Source organism: Coturnix japonica, chromosome 2 (genome assembly GCF_054131305.1).
Source record: "Coturnix japonica strain WE chromosome 2, WE-NBRP24, whole genome shotgun sequence".
In the NCBI taxonomy this organism is placed as follows: domain Eukaryota; kingdom Metazoa; phylum Chordata; class Aves; order Galliformes; family Phasianidae; genus Coturnix; species Coturnix japonica.
The window spans coordinates 119,438,886-119,459,321 of record NC_140664.1 but is presented as its reverse complement, the minus strand read 5'-3'; the positions used below and the strand labels follow the sequence as shown (position 1 = coordinate 119,459,321).

At 37.5% G+C, this 20,436-nt stretch overlaps 1 protein-coding gene across 7 annotated transcripts in view; it reads left to right on the top strand.

Annotated features, from left to right (window-relative positions):
- CDK14 (cyclin dependent kinase 14) overlaps nucleotides 1-20,436 on the top strand; it is a 289,389-nt gene that overhangs the window by 198,133 nt on the left and 70,820 nt on the right. For all 7 annotated transcript variants that reach the window (XR_014943062.1, XR_014943061.1, XR_014943060.1 and 4 more), the window contains one exon: nucleotides 3,429-3,477. Coding sequence is in view for 4 of the 7 variants with exons in the window: in XM_015853369.3 (XP_015708855.1) it covers nucleotides 3,429-3,477 (49 nt within the window). In the remaining 3 variants the exon portion in view is untranslated. The remainder of the gene's footprint in view (nucleotides 1-3,428; nucleotides 3,478-20,436) is intronic.

Here is a 20,436-nt window from a genome sequence, read left to right as displayed (position 1 = left end):
TATATCTGAGTCATACTACCACAATACAATGTTAGTCACTTTAGATTTAATTTAAAGAAATATAAAGAAAATAGTTTAAAGAAATGGTGCAACAGATTTTTCAAAATATTAATTATGGTGGTGATTAAATATTTGCATTTAAGCTAATCACATTTGGTTTTAAATACAGAAGAACGTTAATCAAGGAATGCATATTAGCCAGCATGTTTTGATTAGCAACATAGAAAATGCCTTGAAGTCAAACTGCATTTTAAATTCTTTGGTTTAGACTAGGAGCTGATTATCAATAGTGTAAAAAAGGAGCTAAAAATCAAAATGTAGTCTGCTTCTAATCCTTGTGTATCTCTTCTTGCCTATTCTATGTTATTGCAAGGCGAATGTGCCAAAGGTACAATAGTTCATGTGTCTTTCTGACAGATAAAGGAGAATTAAGCCTCATCCTGCTTTATGTTACTTAAAATGCAAGTGCTTATTTTTTCAATTCTCACAGCAGACCAGTAGCTCTTCAGTGGTCTGCTAATAAGCTCACTAGTGAGTTCTGCTGAAATTCTCTTCTGTTTGAACCTGCCCTTGATGCAAGGCTGTCAGATGGAGTGTGTTTATTGGGCAGATAATGATGTTTACAGTGAAGAGCATATAGGTATATGTGGGCACACAAATAGGCATATATAACAGAATTGCTCTAGAGCACTTGTCTAAAGAAAACAAAAAGGAAGTAAGAGGCAAGCTCTGTAAAAATATTGTAATTTCTAAGACCACTAAATGCAGCTGGGTGTAATGGATGAGCTTTCCAACACCAGCCTTTTTTAAATTTCCTTTAGTTTTCTGTATCTGCAAGCTGAAAATGGTTTGGCAGCAGTTGCTTTAAAGTGTGCTTTTTGATGCATCAGAATTGTCATATTAACCAGCTCAAGAAATCTCCCTCTCCTACCACTGGCTGCTCACTTCTGAATCAGAAGCTTGTCACTACATGCCCTCATAAAAAGTCCTTCCTCAGCTTTTCCATAGGCTCTCTTCAGGTACTCCAGGCCTTCTCCAGGCTGAAGAGCCTCAATTCTCTCAGCCTGTTCCTACAGGGAGGTGCTTCAGCCTTCTGATGATCTTTGTCATCCTCCTTTGGACCCCCTCCAACAGCTCTGTGTCCTTGTGTTGTGGGCCACAGAACTGGACACAGTACTTCAGGTGGGATCTCACAAGAGCAAAGTAGAGGGGCAGAATCACCTTTAACCTGCTGGTCACACTTCTCTTGATGCTACTCAGGATACTGTTGGCTTTCTGGGTTGCAAGAGCACACTGCTGGCACTTGCTGAGTCAACTGAAACTCCCAAATCCTTTTCCTCAAGGCAGCTCTCAATCCATTCTCTGCCTAGCCTGTATCTGTGCTTGGAATTGCCTTGACCCAGGTGCAGGACCTTGCACTTGGCCTTGTTGAACTTCATGAGGTTGGCATAGGCCCACATCTCAAGCTTGTCCAGGTCCTGGATGGCATCCCTTCCCTCCAGTAAGTCAGCTGCATCTCTCAGCTTGGTGTGATCTGCAAACTTTCTGATACACATATACATAAAGGAATATATATGTAAAGGAATGTATTATGTTTACTTATAAAGCACAGAACGTCATTTTCTTCCAGTTATTATCGGTATATATATCTGCTTGCATAGACATTTGTAATTCACATGTAAAAAATTACATGTAAGGGTTTGTTCAGGTCCTTCTGAGGTCAGCGTAAGCTGTTGACGTTGATGGAGCTCAGGCTTCTCCCCAAGAGAGCAGCAGACTGAGTCATTGAATAGCAATTTCATTCGTAAATTTGGATTGTGCTTTCAGTGCTATCATGATGCTTGAACTATTTAGTCCAGAAGAAGGAATCCAGCACTGAGTTTTTGTTTGTGGTATTGGATCTTTAAACTCAATCAGAGGCACTGACTCCTGTGCAACTGGTACTGAACCGTGGTTGCATCTAATAATTATCTTGACTTCTTTGTTCTTTTGATTTAAAGATCTGTGCTTGTGAATTGCCACAGCTCTAGTAGATGCAATATATGTAATGTATAATCATGATAAAAAGAAGGCATTTCCTACAGTTTTAATCTCCATTAAATCCATTGCATGCACACAGCAGACTGTCATGGAGTCTCTTGGTAAGAAAGTACCCATTCTTTTCTCTCAGTTTAACCCTGCATTCTGCACTCATTGTAGTATCAAGGCCTAACAGAAAACAGTTTTTAAAACTACCATAGTGCTCATACTTTTTGGTGCCAAGTGCCTGGGGTAACTGACTGTAACAGCAGTGCAGTATTTGTCATTTACAACATTTAAAATAATATCAGTGGTGTGCTATTCAATGTAAATGGTTCTCAAGTTCACACTAAGAGATAGAGTAACACGTTTAACAATCAGACATATCAGAAACCACGCTTTGTTACAACTTGACTTGAGAGCTGACTATATTGACATAAATGAAATATATATATACAGAGACTGAATACCTCACTCCCCCCAAAATTACTTTTATAGTCATTTTGCTCAGTAAAGTCTGCATGTGTACATATGTACATGTAAAAATACTCCTGTAACCATATGGTACATCACGTGTCATTCTCTTGAGTACAGTTGAAACAAAATTAAATAGTTTTGTAGGTTCCTTTTTGAATGTTTTCTAAATGTAGAGTTTATTCAGAGCACCTAATGCCATCACACTGGGGCAGATGGCCAAGGTGAGTACTAGTTTGCATTTTAGTGTGATAAGGAGTTGTGGAAAATGTTTTTATATTCTTCTGCCAAATAGCATTTGTTCCTTACTGAGAGGCATTTAGCTCCTGTTCAAAGCATTAACCGAGTGTGGGCTCTTCAATTTTGCAGCAGTTTTCATAGCATCTTCATTAGCCAACAGGAGCCCTAATGCAGAGCAAGGATTTTGTTGGATCTGGGAGGAAAAGTAATTACATCTGAATAAGCTGCCCACGTGTTACCTCTGCTGGTTATTTGTATGTGTTCTTTAGAAGGTGAACTCTTATGTGTCCATCATGTTTTGCACATCACACAGACCCACATTAATTCCTCATGGGAACCATGAAAACATGATGGTGAGGTCGCAGAGAACTATATTCCTGATTAAGAAAAATAAAATTAATTTGAGATGTCAGGCATCTTTTTAGTATTTTAAAAATACTTTTAAAAGTTTCCATTTCTGGTGATGTTGCAGTGAGTTTTTTGTCGTGGTATCTTGGGTTGCTTTTTTCTTTAATAAGAACATTGTGTTTGCATGGCAGTTGCTTCTGTGTTGTTTTTCTTTCCCTCTGTAGGGTCATGAGCTGCTGTAGTTGTGCAAAAATGATGAAAATGGAGGGTAAATCACTATCTTTGAAAAAAATAAAATTAACTGGTTTTAGCACAGATAATTGAATGTACGTCTTTTTTTGTTACAGAACGGTTTACGCAGTACAGCCCTAAAAACCTTAGACAAGCATGGAATAAGTAAGTCATTTTTGTTTTAATTCCCTTTTTTTTTTCTTTTTTTCTTGACTCTTCAGGGATATGACTCACGCCCATCTGAAGTTATCTCAATTAACTTATAATGGCTTTAACTTTGAAAATCACAGTACATATATAAAATTGCTGAAATATTGTTCTTTCTTGCTTCTGTCAAATTTGAATGTTTTTTGAATTGCCAATTTTCTGTAAATATGGAGAAACTGTGTTGCATAATACTTTATTCAAGGGAATGTCAACTAGGAAGGTTGTTGAACTTACTGCAAGATGTTTCATTATTATTTCAGACAATCAGTTTTGAATCTTGTTTTCTCCATTCAACTATAAACATTATGAGACTTTTAAATGATCTGTTTCTAATCAACTTTAAATTGATTGTTGTTTTCAAGTAATCATCCTCTGTTGCAGGTTCGTTGCTGTGAGTTAACAGCCATACTGTTGTATATTTTAATTAATTTGACTGAGAAAGTCAATGCGAATTTAATTTACTTTTTCCTTTTAGTATTTCCCGAAGTTTGCTGTGTTTATATCAGATGGATACTGATATAAAGGTTGTGTGCTCCAAATCCAGAAGCATTGCCTACTGAACCAGGACTGCCTAACCCACCATCTGTGTGAAGTTTACTAGATTTTTTAGCACATGCAGATTCTTTGTATGCAGAATATTTGGGCAGCACTGTCTGGAGTAATTAGTATCTCCTATACTTTGAAGAAAGCGTATACTGTTTCAGTTGAATGAGTAGGATAACAACTATATGAACAAATTTTCTGGACAGAAAAAATCAGATTTTTTTTCCTCCTTTTGACATTTTATTTTATTTTATTTTAGTAGGGGTTGGCCTCTGCTTGTTTTTTTTTTTTCTTGTTTTTTTTTTTTTTTTCTGATACTCCTTGCAAATGTTACTGTTGATACCAACCAGCAGTAAAAGTCAAAATCCTTTTTCAATACCATATTTATTAACAATAGTGTGTGCCTACCACTCTAAAATTCACAGCCATCTGCCCGAGATGTGATTAGGTTTATTCTCAATTTGCCAGTCTGTTATTCCTTCTACTTCTGCTCTTTCCCATCCCGTTTGGTCCAACACAGTGGACTGAATCACAAAGGCATTCTTCATTAAAACCAAACAAAACACAAAATTGTGGTTAAATGAGAAAGGAGAAATCTCTTAATGTGCCAGGATCATTGCTAAAATCAGAAGTTAGTTCTCAGATAGGATGTCATCAAATGCCCATCCTTCTGGTCAGAATCTGCATTTCTATAATGCTTTTCAAGACTATGTAGCTTCCTCTCCATTACTACAACATTCTCCTTTGCTACTTTCTCATTCCTGCAATTAGAGACAGAAAGCTGACAGACCAAAAGCCAGTGCAGACCTTCACAAATGTTGAGTGTCACCTGCCATAGTCAACTGACTTTCAACAGTCTGTAGTCAAGTTCCTGGGTAGTCCAGTTCAGACTGGAGGCCTGATTTAGTGGCTTTTGTGGAAGAGACTACCTCTCATTTTCAATAAAAAAAGCAATAGAGGGATTAGCATCTCTTACTATTAGTTTTTGGGAAGATTTCCAAGTAGTTTTGCCATTTCTTGTGATTGTTGCAGTCATCCTGCTGCATCTCATTCTACCTCAGTCATGCTGCTTAGACTGATGTAATTCCCTGAAAGTCACAGCTTTCATTTAAAAACTTACTAAAATTGTCTATTTTCTGTCCTTTAACAAGGAACAAACTTGTAAGTTCATCTTTTCTTTGAAAGCAACTAATGAAATACAAAACTTTGGAAGAAGCAACTGTATTACAACATAGGCAATTAGATTTGGATTGGGAAAGAGGGACAAGGAAACTAATGCTTATGTGAATGTGTTTGCTTGGGGGCATTTATATATGTTAGTAATGTGAATAGATATAGCCACACTATTTCATCCATTCTGCAAGCATGGACTGATTGTTTTTCCATATTTAACAGCAATTAGACCTAACAGTTTCTCCTGTGCACAAATCAGGATAACAATAGATTTGAATTGAAAAATATATATTTCAATTTCATGATATATTTTTTTAAATATCAAAAAGGAACAAAAGCCAGTTTGCTTAAAACAACTCCTCGGTCTCTGAGACTTCATAATTGACACAGTTCATGATCACATCAGAGGCTGTTTCAAAGAATACCAGAGCTTCTTCGTTTCTAAGAAACCTCTTCAAAACATATTTACACATTTTCAATGCTCCATGCATAAAGGATTTGCAATTTTTCAGCATGAATGAAGGGACTGAAAGACTAACATAACTTCAGTGCTTCATATGTGCTGTTCTACTATAACAGGAAATATTTAGTGCCCCAAAATGATGTATCATTTACATTCAAAATGTAAAGGATTTTCTCTGTTTCTGCTGTAAGTCTTTATCTGTGTTCTGTATTAGAGTTCTGTGGCTTACACAGTTGTAGTTTCTCTATACATCTAGCTAAGCACCTTTGATAGATAAACCTTAAAGAACAATGTTAGGAAGGGGTTGTCTGAAAATTGGCTTACCATTGATACAGCTATTAATCACTGTCATGCCACAGTAGATATTTCTACCCAGCATAGGTGTCAGGGACAGGGCTATGGTACTTCTCAGTTACTCAACTCTGCACCCCTCAGGCTTACAAATGTGGACAGAGGCAACAGAAACTCTTGTGAACAGTTTCAACAACCTCTCTCATAACTGTATTGCAGTGGACAATATATTTATCTGCGCAGTACTTCTCTGAGGTGAAATCTTGTTATTGCATTTCATAGACCAGAGGTTGAAGTACAAAGATATTAAGAAATTTGTTACACAGAAACTGTAAGACAGTGCAAGAATTGAAATTGGTGCTCCCAGCTCCAGAGATTACATCTTTCATTTTCTAAACACAGTGAGTTGCCATTTACTCCTCTGTCTTTCAGAATATGCACAGTTCATCAATTTATGCCATTTGTGTATATCTTTTAAGACCTTAACATGGAAGAATAACTACATTGTTTCAGAAGTCTTCAGATAGACTTACCTCAAAGTATACATTACAATTTATGTCAGGATAGGTTAGTAGTAGGAAGAGTAATGCTCTTCCAGCTTCCACAAAACTGGGCTCATGTCTATAAGGCAGAAGATACAAACAAACAAACAAGAACCAATTAATCAGCAACAACAGCAAAAAGAAAACACTGACCAAAGAACCCCTAGAAAGTCATAGATGTAAACTGAAGGTGAAATATTTACACTTGACTGACTATACAGGCTTCTGTATGATGTGAAGTTTAAAGGCGGAGCTGGCCAATGGAACAACGATGCATATAAGACAGTGACTCTTTAATTCCCAGACTGACTGAATATTAGCAGAAAGTGTGGAATATCTAAGTGAAACCCAGCACCCTTGTTCTATAAGGAACCAGATACCTTAACAGAACAAGTCAATATTTAATCCTGATTTTGGACAGTGTTTGGGGGAAGTAATGTACCAGGCACTTGTAATGAATTAAGTCCTTTTGAGGATGTTTCCTCAGTGTTGTGAAATCATCTACAAATTATAAAGATAATATTTACCAGGTAAGATCTGCTTTATAAGTTTTGTAGAAAATACTTATTGTGTTAGGAAACGAAAGTTTCCTTGACTTCCCTCTGGTATAAAGCTTTGTGAACATTGTGTGACCTAACACTATGGAATGTGATTATAAAATGCTGGTCTAAAAATAATTAAGATGTGGTAATATGATCTTCCCAGAGAGACCGTAGTGAATTATATTTTCACCTTTTTTCTGAACTTTTCTGTTCAATTATTTCTACACAATAAAAACCAAGAACAGCTCTGCCTTCAGAATGCAGTGCAGCCTCTTTCAATTTGCAAAAGCTTCTCCACAATAATAAACCCTTATGGACGAATGACAAAAGAGAACTAATTATCCTTGTATGTATTTGGTAGGATATAAAAAGCTTTTTCAGATCCTTCTGTCATAATGGGTTGCATTGTGAGAAATTAGGTTGGAAAGAAAAGGTGCAATTGAAAACACAAATTCTGCTCTGCATAAATAGCACTGCTACTTCATAATTCTCCAACATGTAGTATTTATTATAGAAGTAAGACTTCATTCTTACAGCTAGTCCCACTGCTGAGGATTTCTTCCTCCAATAAAATGGCCTCTGTATTTGCGACTGCTCTTCCTGAGGGCACAGTGTTGCATTCCATGATGGCCTTCTCTATTTTGGGACTGCTTCTGTGAAAACTTCTTGAATAAAGCAAAGCAAGCAGATAGAGATGAGTCCATTCGCTTTGAATCTGTATTTCATTTCAACCATGACATAGACTTTGGAACTGTTAGAAGCTGAGACTTGGGGATGGGTTTGATTGTTGTTGTTTTTTGTTTGTTTGTTTTTCCTGTTAGTTTGCTTTGTTGTTTTGTTTGTTTTATTATTTGCTTGTTTTAAGAAAACTTTTGCCCTAGTGAGTTTTTGAGTAAAGAGAAAATTCTTCTAATCATCATTTTAATCCCTTTCACCCACCACCCTGTAAGCTGCATTGTTCATTGCAACACAGTCTGTAGTGCCACTGAAAAAATATTCAAGCTCTCAAGCACAGTAGAAGCAAAAACCTCCCCAGTGTTGTCAGTAAAACCTTTCTGATAGACAAAAGCAAGCAGCGATGGTTTAAAAGCAGGCCTTTGCAGAAGCTGGAGTGCACCTTGGCCAAGGACGGGTGATAAATGTATGAGTGCACAGTCAGAGCACACCCCGTGGTTATGCTGAGGCTGACTCTTTGCCTGCATCTCAGTGGAGCTCAGAATCAAGCTGGGGAGGCAAAGATGGAAACCAGGCACAAAATGAAGAGATTTTTTGTTTGTAAAGTAGAGCCGTATAGCCTGCTCTAGCCTCTCAGTGATTTGCTTGCTGTGATACTGGTGTATGCTTTTTCATTTCCTATTTTGTTTCCTGCTTCCTATAAATACCTCCTTTATCAGTCATTATCTTTTCCCCAGGGGACCTTAGGAAGTATATCATGATGAAGCCTACATTAACAAGGGATACAAATAAAAAGCCATTTCCCAGACATAGTATTTATTACCCTATATTATTAAAAATAAAACTCAATACAATACAACAGAAGCCTCCGGCAGGGCAGCCCACAGCGAGCCTCCCGCATACAGCCGCAGCGGGGGCAGGCAGGCTGCAGCACTGCAGAGCTCCCTGCAGCAGGAGGAGCGCTTGAGCCGAGGCAGCAGCCTCTTCTCTGCTGGCACAGACCCTCCTCAGCAGAGGAAATATTTCTTTCTGTCTTCCTAACACCATCTTTTTGTTGTCGTTGTTTATTTCGCTGCCTTGTGGGGTTTATTAAATAGATTTTAGGGGGTGGAAGTGGCGTGTTTACACGCCTGTGCCTTTTTTTGTTGCCTGTTACTATTCATAGAACCCACTTAATACTGTATTTTATGTTTCTGGCATCATAAAGGGACTCAAGAGGAAAAGTGCAAAAGTCAAAGTTCTCAGCCCAGCTCAGGAATGTTCATGCTGCAGTTGAAATGCACTCTATGTTTTGCCAGCTTTGTACAATGAATCATATTATCCAGATTGAAACCCATGGCTGAGAAAGAGTTATAGAGTTCTTCTGTTTATTCCTTTGCCATGATCAAAAATTCTTTACAATTTAAATGTGAATATATATTTAATTCTAATTGTAAATGACACAAATATTTCAGCTTCTATACATTTGGGCAGAGATTATCGCCCTGCCTAACTGTCTCATAATGCCTATCCTGATATTTAATTTAGTTTTTTTTTACACTTAATTCCCCTTCTTTTGTGATGTTGATATGCTTTATGTGTTACATCCTCTTGGCCCAGTTAAAAGTATTAATAGACCTCCTAAACTGGTCCACAAAGACCTTTGTGCCCTTTTTCTGTATGCTACTATGCTGTTTCTTAAGCAAAATCACACTGTTACCATTCTATAACATTCCTATCTACAACAACTGTAAAAAATACAGCCAAAAACAGCATAGATAATCCTTGTTGTATTATTCAATATTAATTCTATCTAGCGGTAGATTGGATCTTGTTGGCTCAATGGCTAGCCTATTATTTCTGAACCAATCCATATTTCTTTTAGTGCCCCCCTGGAATTAGTTGTTTGTAATTCTCTACATTCTATCTTGTGGGTAGATTTTCTGTCCATATCTCTTACTTCTCTTAGTAATTTTTTGTCTTTGTTAATGTCTTTGCGTTTAGTTTCATCTACAAACTGATTCAGAATGCAGCGTATTCCTTAGTCCAGTTCATTAATAAAGATGTTAAATAAAACTGTGACTAACACTAATCCCTGTGGCACACAGCTGGACACTTTCCTTCCAACTCAGTTCATTGCCACTTACCATTACCCTTTCCTTATGGTCTGTCAGCCAGTTTTCAGTCTGTGAGATGGCATATCCCATCCCATCTCTTCTGAGTTAGTCTATAGTGAAGGATTTTTAGAGAAACTACATGAAAAGTTCTCTTGTCACTTTGTTCCACCAAAGAAAAAAAATCCATTTTTAAAGCTAATCAATTCATCCAATGTCTTGTTTGTTTATTAGCAATCTGTTTTGGCTTCTATATTGTCCATATTTTGTTTCTGTTCTCTGTCTTTTGCTACTGTGTTGTGTGTCAACGTCCAGCAAAATATTTGCCAAGATTCTCTTCCTTATTTGAAAAACAAGAAATAACTCAGAGTGCAGAGCAGAGTTAGTAAACATCGCCTCTAATTATCTACAGCAGTAAGCCTGTGAAGAGAAAGGAGGAAAGAGAGCAAACTGTTCTAAGGTGGTTTTCATAGAAAGAATCAAAAGACTCCTTGCATTTGTTTGTGATATTTATTAATTCTGTAAGAATTCCTGAAGATATTGAGACGTATATCAGGTAGACATGTTTATTTGGTGTTTCCAGGTATGATTTTTTTCCAAGTATGTTCCTTATTAATGGTTTTGAGTACTGATCAACTCTTTTCAGATGTTTCCAATTGGTGGGTTTTTGTTGTCTTTTTGTTGTTGTCTTTTTGTTGTGTTTTTTTGGGGGGGTGGTGGTGGTGGTATTTTATTTCATTGGTTTGATTTTTTTGTTGTTTGGTTGTTTGTTTTTGTTTTTGTTTTTGCTTATACATTTCTACATGCCAATGTTTTATTAATTTCTCAGAATTGTGCTTTTGGTAATCTGTTACTTTTGTGTTGCCATAGTGTCTCTGTTCATTTCTTGGTTTGAAGTCAAATGTGCTCTGATCAGAGGCACCAAGCATCTTTATATCCTTACATTTCAAAGTCTGCCCTATTGCTACAATTCTGTACCATTGGCCTTTGTGCTGAAATCTTTCTTCTCTAGGTAATAACATTGCTGACAAAATTTACTCTGAGATGTATTTTAAAAACATTTGTCTGAAGAATTGGAGACATACTTTGAAGTCACAATATAAATGAAGTCAACCTTGCTGCTGGGTATCTCATTATTTGCATGTGTCCACTAAGGGCAGGATTTTTCCAAAATGAGTGCCAAAATATCCTGTGCATCTTAAGAATTGGGCTGGCACTCAAAAGTGCTTAGCGCTAAGCAGCTGCCACTGGCTTCAGTGGCTTGATATTTTCGTCTGCTTATTGTCAGGTATCATTGATAATTTTTCTTTAACTCGTCAGTTTCTCTGCTTCTTATCTCAGTGTCTCAGAAATTGATATCAGTTTGGGAGGTGGTGCAGACAGGCAATAAGTGTTACAAATATCAATAATGGTACTGATTTTTCTCAGCTCCTGCAAATACTTCAAGGCAGTCTCAAAACCCATGCTGTTTGGCTCTGTTGACACCAAAGAATTACAGAGAATAACTAAGGTTTCTGCAGTAGTGAAAACATCACAAAATGGCTTCACCTAAAAGAAATACTTATCTTACTGCCTTTTATGTTGATTTGAGTTTTTCAGTAGCTTTTGTGGTCACTGATATTGTCATTCATTAGGACCTCCTGTGACCATCTCCCAAAATTCATTGCCATTTTGACTAGAAAATTGTAAAATACCACTTTCTCATTGCTTCCTTTCCTGTGTTTCCAATTGGAGCACTTCTTTCCTGATGTGTAGGACAGAGAAACAATTTTACCTTTTTCATGTGGTATTTTTGAATTACAGATCTAGAAACAAATGGTGTTTTAGGAAACTAGTGATTGCAAAGGACTGCATCCTAGCAGTGATTGCAAGGAAACTTGCAGTTATTTGCTAGCCAAGTGACTAATAACCTTCATATCTAAACTTAGTGATGTCTTTCAGTAGCTTGTTGTAGAAAGTCTAGGGCAATTGTTTGAGAATTTGTGGAAGATGCTGGTTACAGGCAGGCCAGCATGTATATAGAAAGGTTCGGTGCCTTCTTGAGCTAATTGTCAATATGGGAAGAGGGAAGATGATAAGATAATAATCCGTACTGAGGTATTAAAATGGAGAGGTTACATTATTTATCTTCAGCAGTATGCTGGTGAACAAAGAGACTCAGCATAGGACTGGAGCACCTGTCATTGCTGGAGGGCAAAGAGGCAAGTGGTTCCAAAGGGAACTGACCTTTTTCTTTTAGGCATTGAGTCAATCCCATATCCTGAGGCACATGTTCTGCGTTAAAATTATTATAACTCCCCTGATATTAGGTTGAACAACAGACTATGGTGAGAATCTATGAAAGGAATACATAAAATTAAGGTGGTGGTTGTTCATATATTGTTTTAAATTATAGGAAATACATTCTATAACTTTGAATAATGTCACTAAAACAGTTATTTTGCTCATTGGTTTGGTTATGATAAATTTAATTGGACTTTAGAAAAAAATGTGGGTTTTTTTTGTTTGTTTGTTTTGTTTTGTTTTTTGTCTGAATTAGCACGTCTCCTCAAAATGTAAATGATAAGATATAGCAGTAAATACAAATTCATAAAAAAAAAAGCATCCTTTTATATACTGTAATGTATAATACAGTGTATCTAAGGTTTGCTACAAGCTGAATTTATATCTGTAAGATCTGATTTACAAATAGAGAAAACTTTCTGTTAAATTATTCACATCTCATAATAATTGATCTTACAGAGTTGATCTTATGCTGGAATATGTTTGATCATAAATTCAATGAAAGCAGCCACCATCTTTGTGATGTTTGTCCAGCTAAATCCTTCAGTGAATAAAATAATAAAGATGCCAGCTGCGTGTGTTTTATGATCACTGCTGCAGTAGGAGGGTAGAAATACAGACAAATAAAAGCTCTAATTTTTCGTGTTGAATTTGTGAACTCAGAATCTTACTCCAAAGAATTTACATGGAAAAAAGAAATTTTTTTCATCTGTCATGTTCTCATGAATGTATTGTTTGCTTTATTTAGGAATGCAGGAATGCTTTTAAATATTGCTGTTGTTTTGAATCAAACTTAAAAAAAAAAAAAAGGGAAATCTTGTATAAATAGATGAAATGTATGTTTTTCTCTTAGGTGCCCATTAAGAATGGACCTTTGTTTTTGATTTGCTTCCTTTGGTTGGATTAGTAGCAATCTCAAAACTGTGTTTACTACTTAATATTAACTGTGTACTGTTAGTGTGCTTCAATTTAATTTTACCACCGTAACATAAAAACTCATCTCCAGAATATTGCCAGCTTTCTTTCAGCATTATGACTGTTTTGGAATAGATTGTTATATTCCTTTTATTTCTTTCATATTTGATCTTTAAGGTGCCCCTAAGTCAAGCTTTATTCTGCAACCATGAGGGCATGAATCCTTCCTGAGATGTTGACAGACAGTGTTTGGTGTGTATCATTTTTCTGTCAGATACAGCCTATGTCTATAGTGCTAACTAAAGCAGAGCCAGGCCCTATCTTCTGGCCCTGAGGCCATGTGGCAGACCTTAGCTACATCTGTAGGAGGAAGCGCTTGGGTATGTATCTCCTGTGGGTTTTGTGCACTTCCCATGCAGCTGCAGGTACAATTACTATTTTTAGGGTGTTCAGTATTGGTTTTTGAATTCAAAATTTCCAGGATAAGACAAGACCCATGTTGCAAACTGCAGAATTAGTATTTTGTAGCATAAGATTGAAGGAAATTTGTTGCATGCCCTTTGTAGGACATTTCTAGGTACAACCATTAGGGAACAGATTCTGGCATGGCTTGTTCCCTCTGCTGTGACCAGGAACGGTCATGAAGTGTGTTGGTTGGCATGGGTCAAAATAATCCAGGTAGCAGTGTGGGCACTCAGCAGTTGAGCAGCCAGGCTCTCACTCCAGCCCCACTTAAGTCAGTGCTACCAGGCTTTAACTGAGATGCTAATATCTCTGCCCCTTGTACTCTTAAGCTTGTTCCCAGAGAAGTTTCCCACATTTCTCTTTCTACAATGCTAGCAACCTTTCTTGCCCAGGCCTGAAGACTTAGAGATGTTTTTGTCTATCTGTCTTATCCTGTGCATCCAGACTGCTTTAAACATTTTTTCCAGTATACTCATTTTTCCTGCTCCAAACAGCTATGTCATTCAGATCTTGACATCCTTCTTTTTCTGTTATCATAGTATGCTTCTCATACCTTCTCCTGCCCAACACTCTTCTTCAGGTCATTCAATTTATTTTTTTTCCTGAGTTGAGCTCCCCTTCCAACACTGGCTATTTCAGTCAATCATGTTTGAGCACTGTCTTATCGTTTTTGGAATGCTCCATAATTAGGCCTCTTCCTTCAGCAAGCTCTGTATGTGCTCCCACTGTTCTCAGTCATACTTAGTCCTTCTCCTGGTACCCACATCTCTCTGACAGACACACAGCTACTGTGAATCACATTGCTCTGTCCCCTGTGTCCACTTCTTTGCAGTCCTTTTCTCCAGGCTTCTTGTTTTCAATATGGAAGCTGCTATGATCAGCCCTGGTCTGCTCTGAATGTCTGAAGTCTGTCTCCTTTTTACTGAAGCATAACAGCCATGTAGGTATTTACCTTCTTGTCCTGACTCAGTGGTAGCACACATGATCAGACATGGAGCAGAGCTCCATGTGACTTTTTTTTGCATAAAACCTTTTGAAAATCCCCCTGCTTACTTGAGGTCATTAAAAGAGGCTTGAGCTCTTCTGGCGGTTAGTTCTACTGATAGCTGGCTATTTGGGATATCTGACCTCTAAAAGTCACTGCAGTGCCTAAGAAACACTTCTTTCCCCGCTCAAGTTCAAAGTTAAATTCATGCTTCTTATAAAAGATTGGCATGTGCATGTCTATCTCTTAACAAATATTGTTGCTGTTAGCGTCCATAGCAGGCACTGGATTTTTAGTCAGCCAGCTTCTCTCTTCTGGATGGTTCCCAATGTTTCCTTTAGGAAGTGTTTCCATTAATGTAATGAGAAATAGCAGTGAGAGTGAATTGAAGAAGGTATGGTATCTTCTGTACTATGGTGCAGGTGTGAATGTGGCTTCCCATGCTGGGATCTTTTCTGATGTCACCTGAACCAGTACCTGGTACATGAGAGCTGCAGCTAGTTCTGTATGATATCTAAATATATATGCATAATACTACATCATGGTTTGAATGTATTACCCATATGCTCTCAGTTTAAAAACGTTGGTTTGCTTGTTTGTTAGGTATTCATCATTTTCCTGTCATCCATCTCAGTTTAGGAGTATAGTTCCAAAAAGACCAAGATGCCTACTTGCATGTAATTGCTTAGTCTCATTGGGTTCAACCAGGCAACTCATATACATAAAGTTAAACACATGCATATGCCTGGGGTCTATCTTCATGAGCTTTCCAGGCTTGAGGCATTCTCTCTGCCTCCAAATCTCTATCTACCTTTAATGAGCTGTATAAATAAATACAGAGTACTCTTGATCATTCCATATCCATAAAATACATTTTATTAGCTGAGAGGTATACAATAATAGAAAAGATCAGTCCCTCTGATGTTTTAGGATGCTATGGGAGGACAAGACAAGTAGCTACTTCCAAGTGGTTGACAGACCTGAGGCCCCAGAAAGACAGATTTGTAAGTTAACTGTGATAAATGATCTTTGGCTTCGCAGAGTAAAGCAAGGTCACTCTTCACGGGGCACTGCTGACATGCTGCAACCTTGCAGCAAATTCTTGTGGCAGTAATGAGCAAACAGACCAGTTCTTATTTACAATAGAATGAAATCAAGACTTTTCAAACCCAAGACGATAAAATATCAGACAGGAGGGCAGAGATTTATAAGGCAGTGTTAATGTATATTTACCAGAATTTAGTTGGTTTTTTTTTGTTTGGTTGGTTTTTTTTGTTTGTTTGTTTTTTTAGCTTTCAAGTGGTAATATGTTCAAAAAGCCAACTATGTTGTCTTCCAGTAGCCATTTAATACATGAAAATAGGGGAAACTTTCTGTACTGCCCCAATGACAAGTTTGAAAACCGGAGGCTGGTTGGTTTTTCTCTGGTGTATTTTCATTTGGATTTCTTTGGAAACAATTGCGTTGTTGAGGGTGAGAGGGTTGTTTGGTTTTTTTTGGCTCATGTCCAGCTAGGGAGGAAATAAATATGTGAAGAAAAAACGCTATGGAATGTTAACTTCACTGCCGTATTTTCTTCCTTTTATCACGCCCCAAGATTCAGCGAAGTTGATATAAATTCACCATGCCTTCTTTTAAAAAGCATAACAGAAAGGCATTCTTCCTTTAAGAGTCAGACTGTAAAAGGTGATTTTCTTTCACTCAGTTTGGTTTAAGCCTGTAAAAAGCATTAAGTGAAAAATCTGATATATTTGTTAGGGCATTTATTGCATTACTAACTTATATTTTCAGTTCTCAGTGAAAGGTTTATAGAGAACATAAACCTTGAAGAGCTTTTGTTCAGGATTAAAGATATATTTTCCCCATTTTCTGGTGAAATAATAGCTCATAAAATGATTGGAGTGTTTGTAATTATTTTTAGATATTTTTATTTTCCAAGGATATTTCTGTACAGCCTGCTGAGATGCATGAAGAAGGCTTTTAAAAGGTGCCCTACTGATCATAAGATTTATACTCCTTAAATAATTTCAAAATAATCATAAGCTCCTGATTAGATGTCACCACCATGTTGTTGTTCTTCATTAATTGCATTTACAGCAAACAAAGACCTTCCAGTAAACTGCAAATCTGGCATGTTCAGTAGCAGTCTGTGATGATTTAAGTGATATATTATGTCTTTCATAGTGAATATCTTTAGTGCTGGACTTATTTCGATACTGAAAGAATTAAGAGAGATACCTGATTGATAGTGGCATGTAAAATCATAAAGAGATAATTGCTAAATTCTTTCTAGAGCAAAATGGTGAGGGATGTTCTCATTAAAATTTTTTAGGAAGTGCTTTCCCTGGGAAATATCTGTATCTGAGAGGAAACTGCTGCAAACTGGGTGAAGTAATGAATGAAAATGAAGTACCCAGGCTAGAAAATATTCTGTGTTCAAATAATTTGTTGTGACTTTAAGCAGTAGCACAATACTATACTCAGTAATCATGTTGCTTGGAATACCATAACCTGAGAATTCACAGAATTCCAGGAAATCACATGATCTTATCACAGAAAGTCACACTTGAGAGTAGGTTATTATGTGACATATATGGCACAGTTGCTGCTTAATATTTTTTTCTCCTTCCTGTCTTTAATATCTACCACATTGTTCTCAATCACTTCTTTTGGTGCTCCAGTGTATATTATTGATGAACATTATACATTGTCAATAAGCAGTTTTCACCATCTTTATGCTTTACACTTTCGGTCGTTGGTAGTGTGATTCTTTTAAAGGTTTCATAGCCCAAAATATTTACTGGGGGACATCAGAGCAAGAGTTAGCCTGGATGTGTATCAGATCGTAGGAGGATGAAAACCAGGACACTTTAAAGTCTGTTGTCTATTGAGTGATTCTCTATAGCCTTAATATTAAATTTTTTAAAGCTCAAATCAACCACATTCAGTTTTTAAAGGAATTGTGGTCTATAAGGGTGTTGTATCCTGTATGATGCAAGTGTTTCAAACTGAGTATCACCAGCAACATCAAGTAGGAGAAGTAAAATAATGCATCTGAAACAAACACCAAAACATGTCAAATATAGTAGAGAAAAAGTCAGGGAGAAGTAGACTCGTAGGTTAGTTTTGGGCCTGAATTAAATCCAGTGACATCCACACAGGCAGATCTGAATGATTTTATCTTCTAGTCACAACCTAACCTGCATACCTAAGCTTCCATTGGAGGAAGACACTGCAAATCACTGTCACTTCAGGAAGTGACACTGCTATTACTGCCATTGTCTCTTCCCCGTTTGTCTCTATGGGACACAGAATTGCTGTGGTTATGTGACTCAGACTTGGGAGCACTGATCAGCTGTGCTATTTGGAGACATTCAGAAGCAGACAGTCTTGATTTTCCCAGACCAGAGTACTACAGGGCTGATGGTTAAGTGTATTTGTGCTTGAGAGAAAAACAGTGGTTCTCAAAATAGGGATTGATGTATTGCTCCATTCTGAGAAGTTCAGGAGCTGTAGCTACGTATAATAATGGTTTATGTCCTGGTTCAGTAAGTTCTTTTTAGAATTTACCTAACATATATGAGTAAATTATCTAGATGTAAATGAGCAGTAATTACATTTAAAAATATATACAGTTCTAGTTTTGGAACCTTCATTTGTCTCATTCATTTTTTCGTGAAATACTATTGCTTTCCATGCCTGCTTTCCAGCTATTGAGAATTAGTTCAGATGTGTCAGGGTTGTTAGCTTGCTGGAATGCACTGAATGAACCCACCTCCACAGTTTCCCAAAAAGGGGTATGACCTCTCATCTGTGTGAGCAGCAAGAAGAATCACACACCAATACTTCTAGCTCTCTGCACATATGAGGAGAGCACTCGTGAATGGTTGTCATGGCTTTTATTTTGCTAGTAAACACTTTGATCACCCTTTCAGTACTTCAACAGATAGAACTGCTGATGCTGTCATATGCTAATATATTTTAAAGTGATTAACCTTATTTCTAAAATGCCAAAGAGAGATTGTTTCATACACCCTTATGGGAAATTGTGAAAATCTAAAGATACTGGAGTGCAGTTGTGCACAAGAAAACAAAGCAAGGATGCTGGAAGCAGTGTAGTACCCAACCTCACTGCCCCATCTTTGCTCGCCTGAGAAGCCTGAACAGCACTTTGCACTCATGTGGCTATCTTACCTGTTGTAAGGGAAACCAAGAAATATACCATGGTGGCCTACAGAGCCTGGAGAGCATGGTTTCCCAACCTGTATGCAGAGAGCTCTGTGATTCTTAACCAAAACTGCTGCCAGCAACTTAGAGTGAGAGGAGCACTGAACATCGGGAGATGCATCTCTTCTAAAGAAGGCACACTCCCCTGCACAAAATGGTGGCCTCAAGCAGATGTGGGGGATGATCCCCAGGCTAGAATATAGTTGCGTGGATGCACTTGTAGGCTGTTAACTGTGTGGTTTTGGCTTGGTGTACCTCTACCCTCTGCTGTAGAGCAAATCTTACTTTCTGTGATTGATCAAATAGAGCAAGTAAGCCATGGCTTCAGGAAACGTTTGAGAAATGTTTCCTCAATTTGTTCATCGGTTTTAGTTCTCGGTACCTTCTGTGTAAAACACTTAGAAAAATGGCATCTTTTTTATTCTGCTAGTTTTCTATTCCTTCATCTCTATTGAATGCTAAAAGCATGGCATTCCAATTTGGGCTCATTTGTTGGTTCATGATGGCTGACCAACCTGTGCGGCTGCACTATGGAGGCCCTCTAGGTGTGCTGGAGAAGAATTTCCCCAGGGCCTTTTGCATGCTGGAACTGACAATGTTGGTTCTTGGAAAATGGTATATGTTCTCTGCAAGGCTGTAACAACTGAAAATGCTCTTTGTATATGGTAAAAAAAAAGTGACTTGATGTAGGTTCTGCTGTGGTCTGTGCACTGTGTGGCTGCTCTGAACAGAGTCGCACATGTGTTCAGAGATGCAAAGCAGTCAAGGCACAGAGGGGCATCAGCTGGTCAGAAGATAAAGGGATTTGCAATGCAGTCATTAACTATAATACATGAAGTTGGCACAGTTTTGTGTCAGGAGAGGCCTTTAGCCTGAGAAAAGGTGGAAAGACTGCCAGATCCTAGCAGGCTTGAGTGAAAATCCTAAGACTGGAATATGGCCCTCATGGCTGTGATTGTAGGTAAAATGTCTCTAAGCTTTAAACTACGCTAAATTTGATTTTTCTAGTTAGCTGTTGTTTTGTTGTTCAGCACTTCAGGTGACAAGGGAATAAAGAAGCAAAGCCAGGGGTCCCACAGGGAGTTAGGTGTCTCCCCCCTGCAGGCCATGCTGTAAGCTGCAGTTGAGAAATGAATTAGTGATGTGCTGTGAGAGTCGTATCTTGAGATGGAAAATACGCACAGTAAACGATTTTTGCTTTGGGAAGTATTTACCTCATGCTGTTAGGAGTACATAGCATATTATTTCCATTTGTCTTAATGCCCATTTGTCTTAATTATTAATGTGAATTTGAGCTACATTCTTCATTGCATTTAAAAGCAAATCACCCCAAGTTCAGAAGTTCATTGCACATGCCCCTAACTTTTTTTTTTCTCACGTGCTTAAACCAGACTTCAGTGATCTTAGTCATGTTCTGCTTGACCAAATACTGACCTTCCTTGCAGTAGAAAGACATTCAAGCCTGTTTTATAAAATTAAATCAAATTCATGTAATCCAGTGAGATTTACAACTGCTCAAGTATAGTCAGATTCAAATATGTTTAAAGTGAGACAGGTTCATATAATGTTTGCTTCTGCTGAGCTAAGGCAGAGAGATTAAGTTGAAAATCAGTGCATTTTTGCAAGTGTCACCAGAGTAGGTCTGTACAAATATTCCCAATATTTCTCAGAATAATGTATATGTAGTATCTAATACTCTTTGTCAAAGATTTATCTGTAT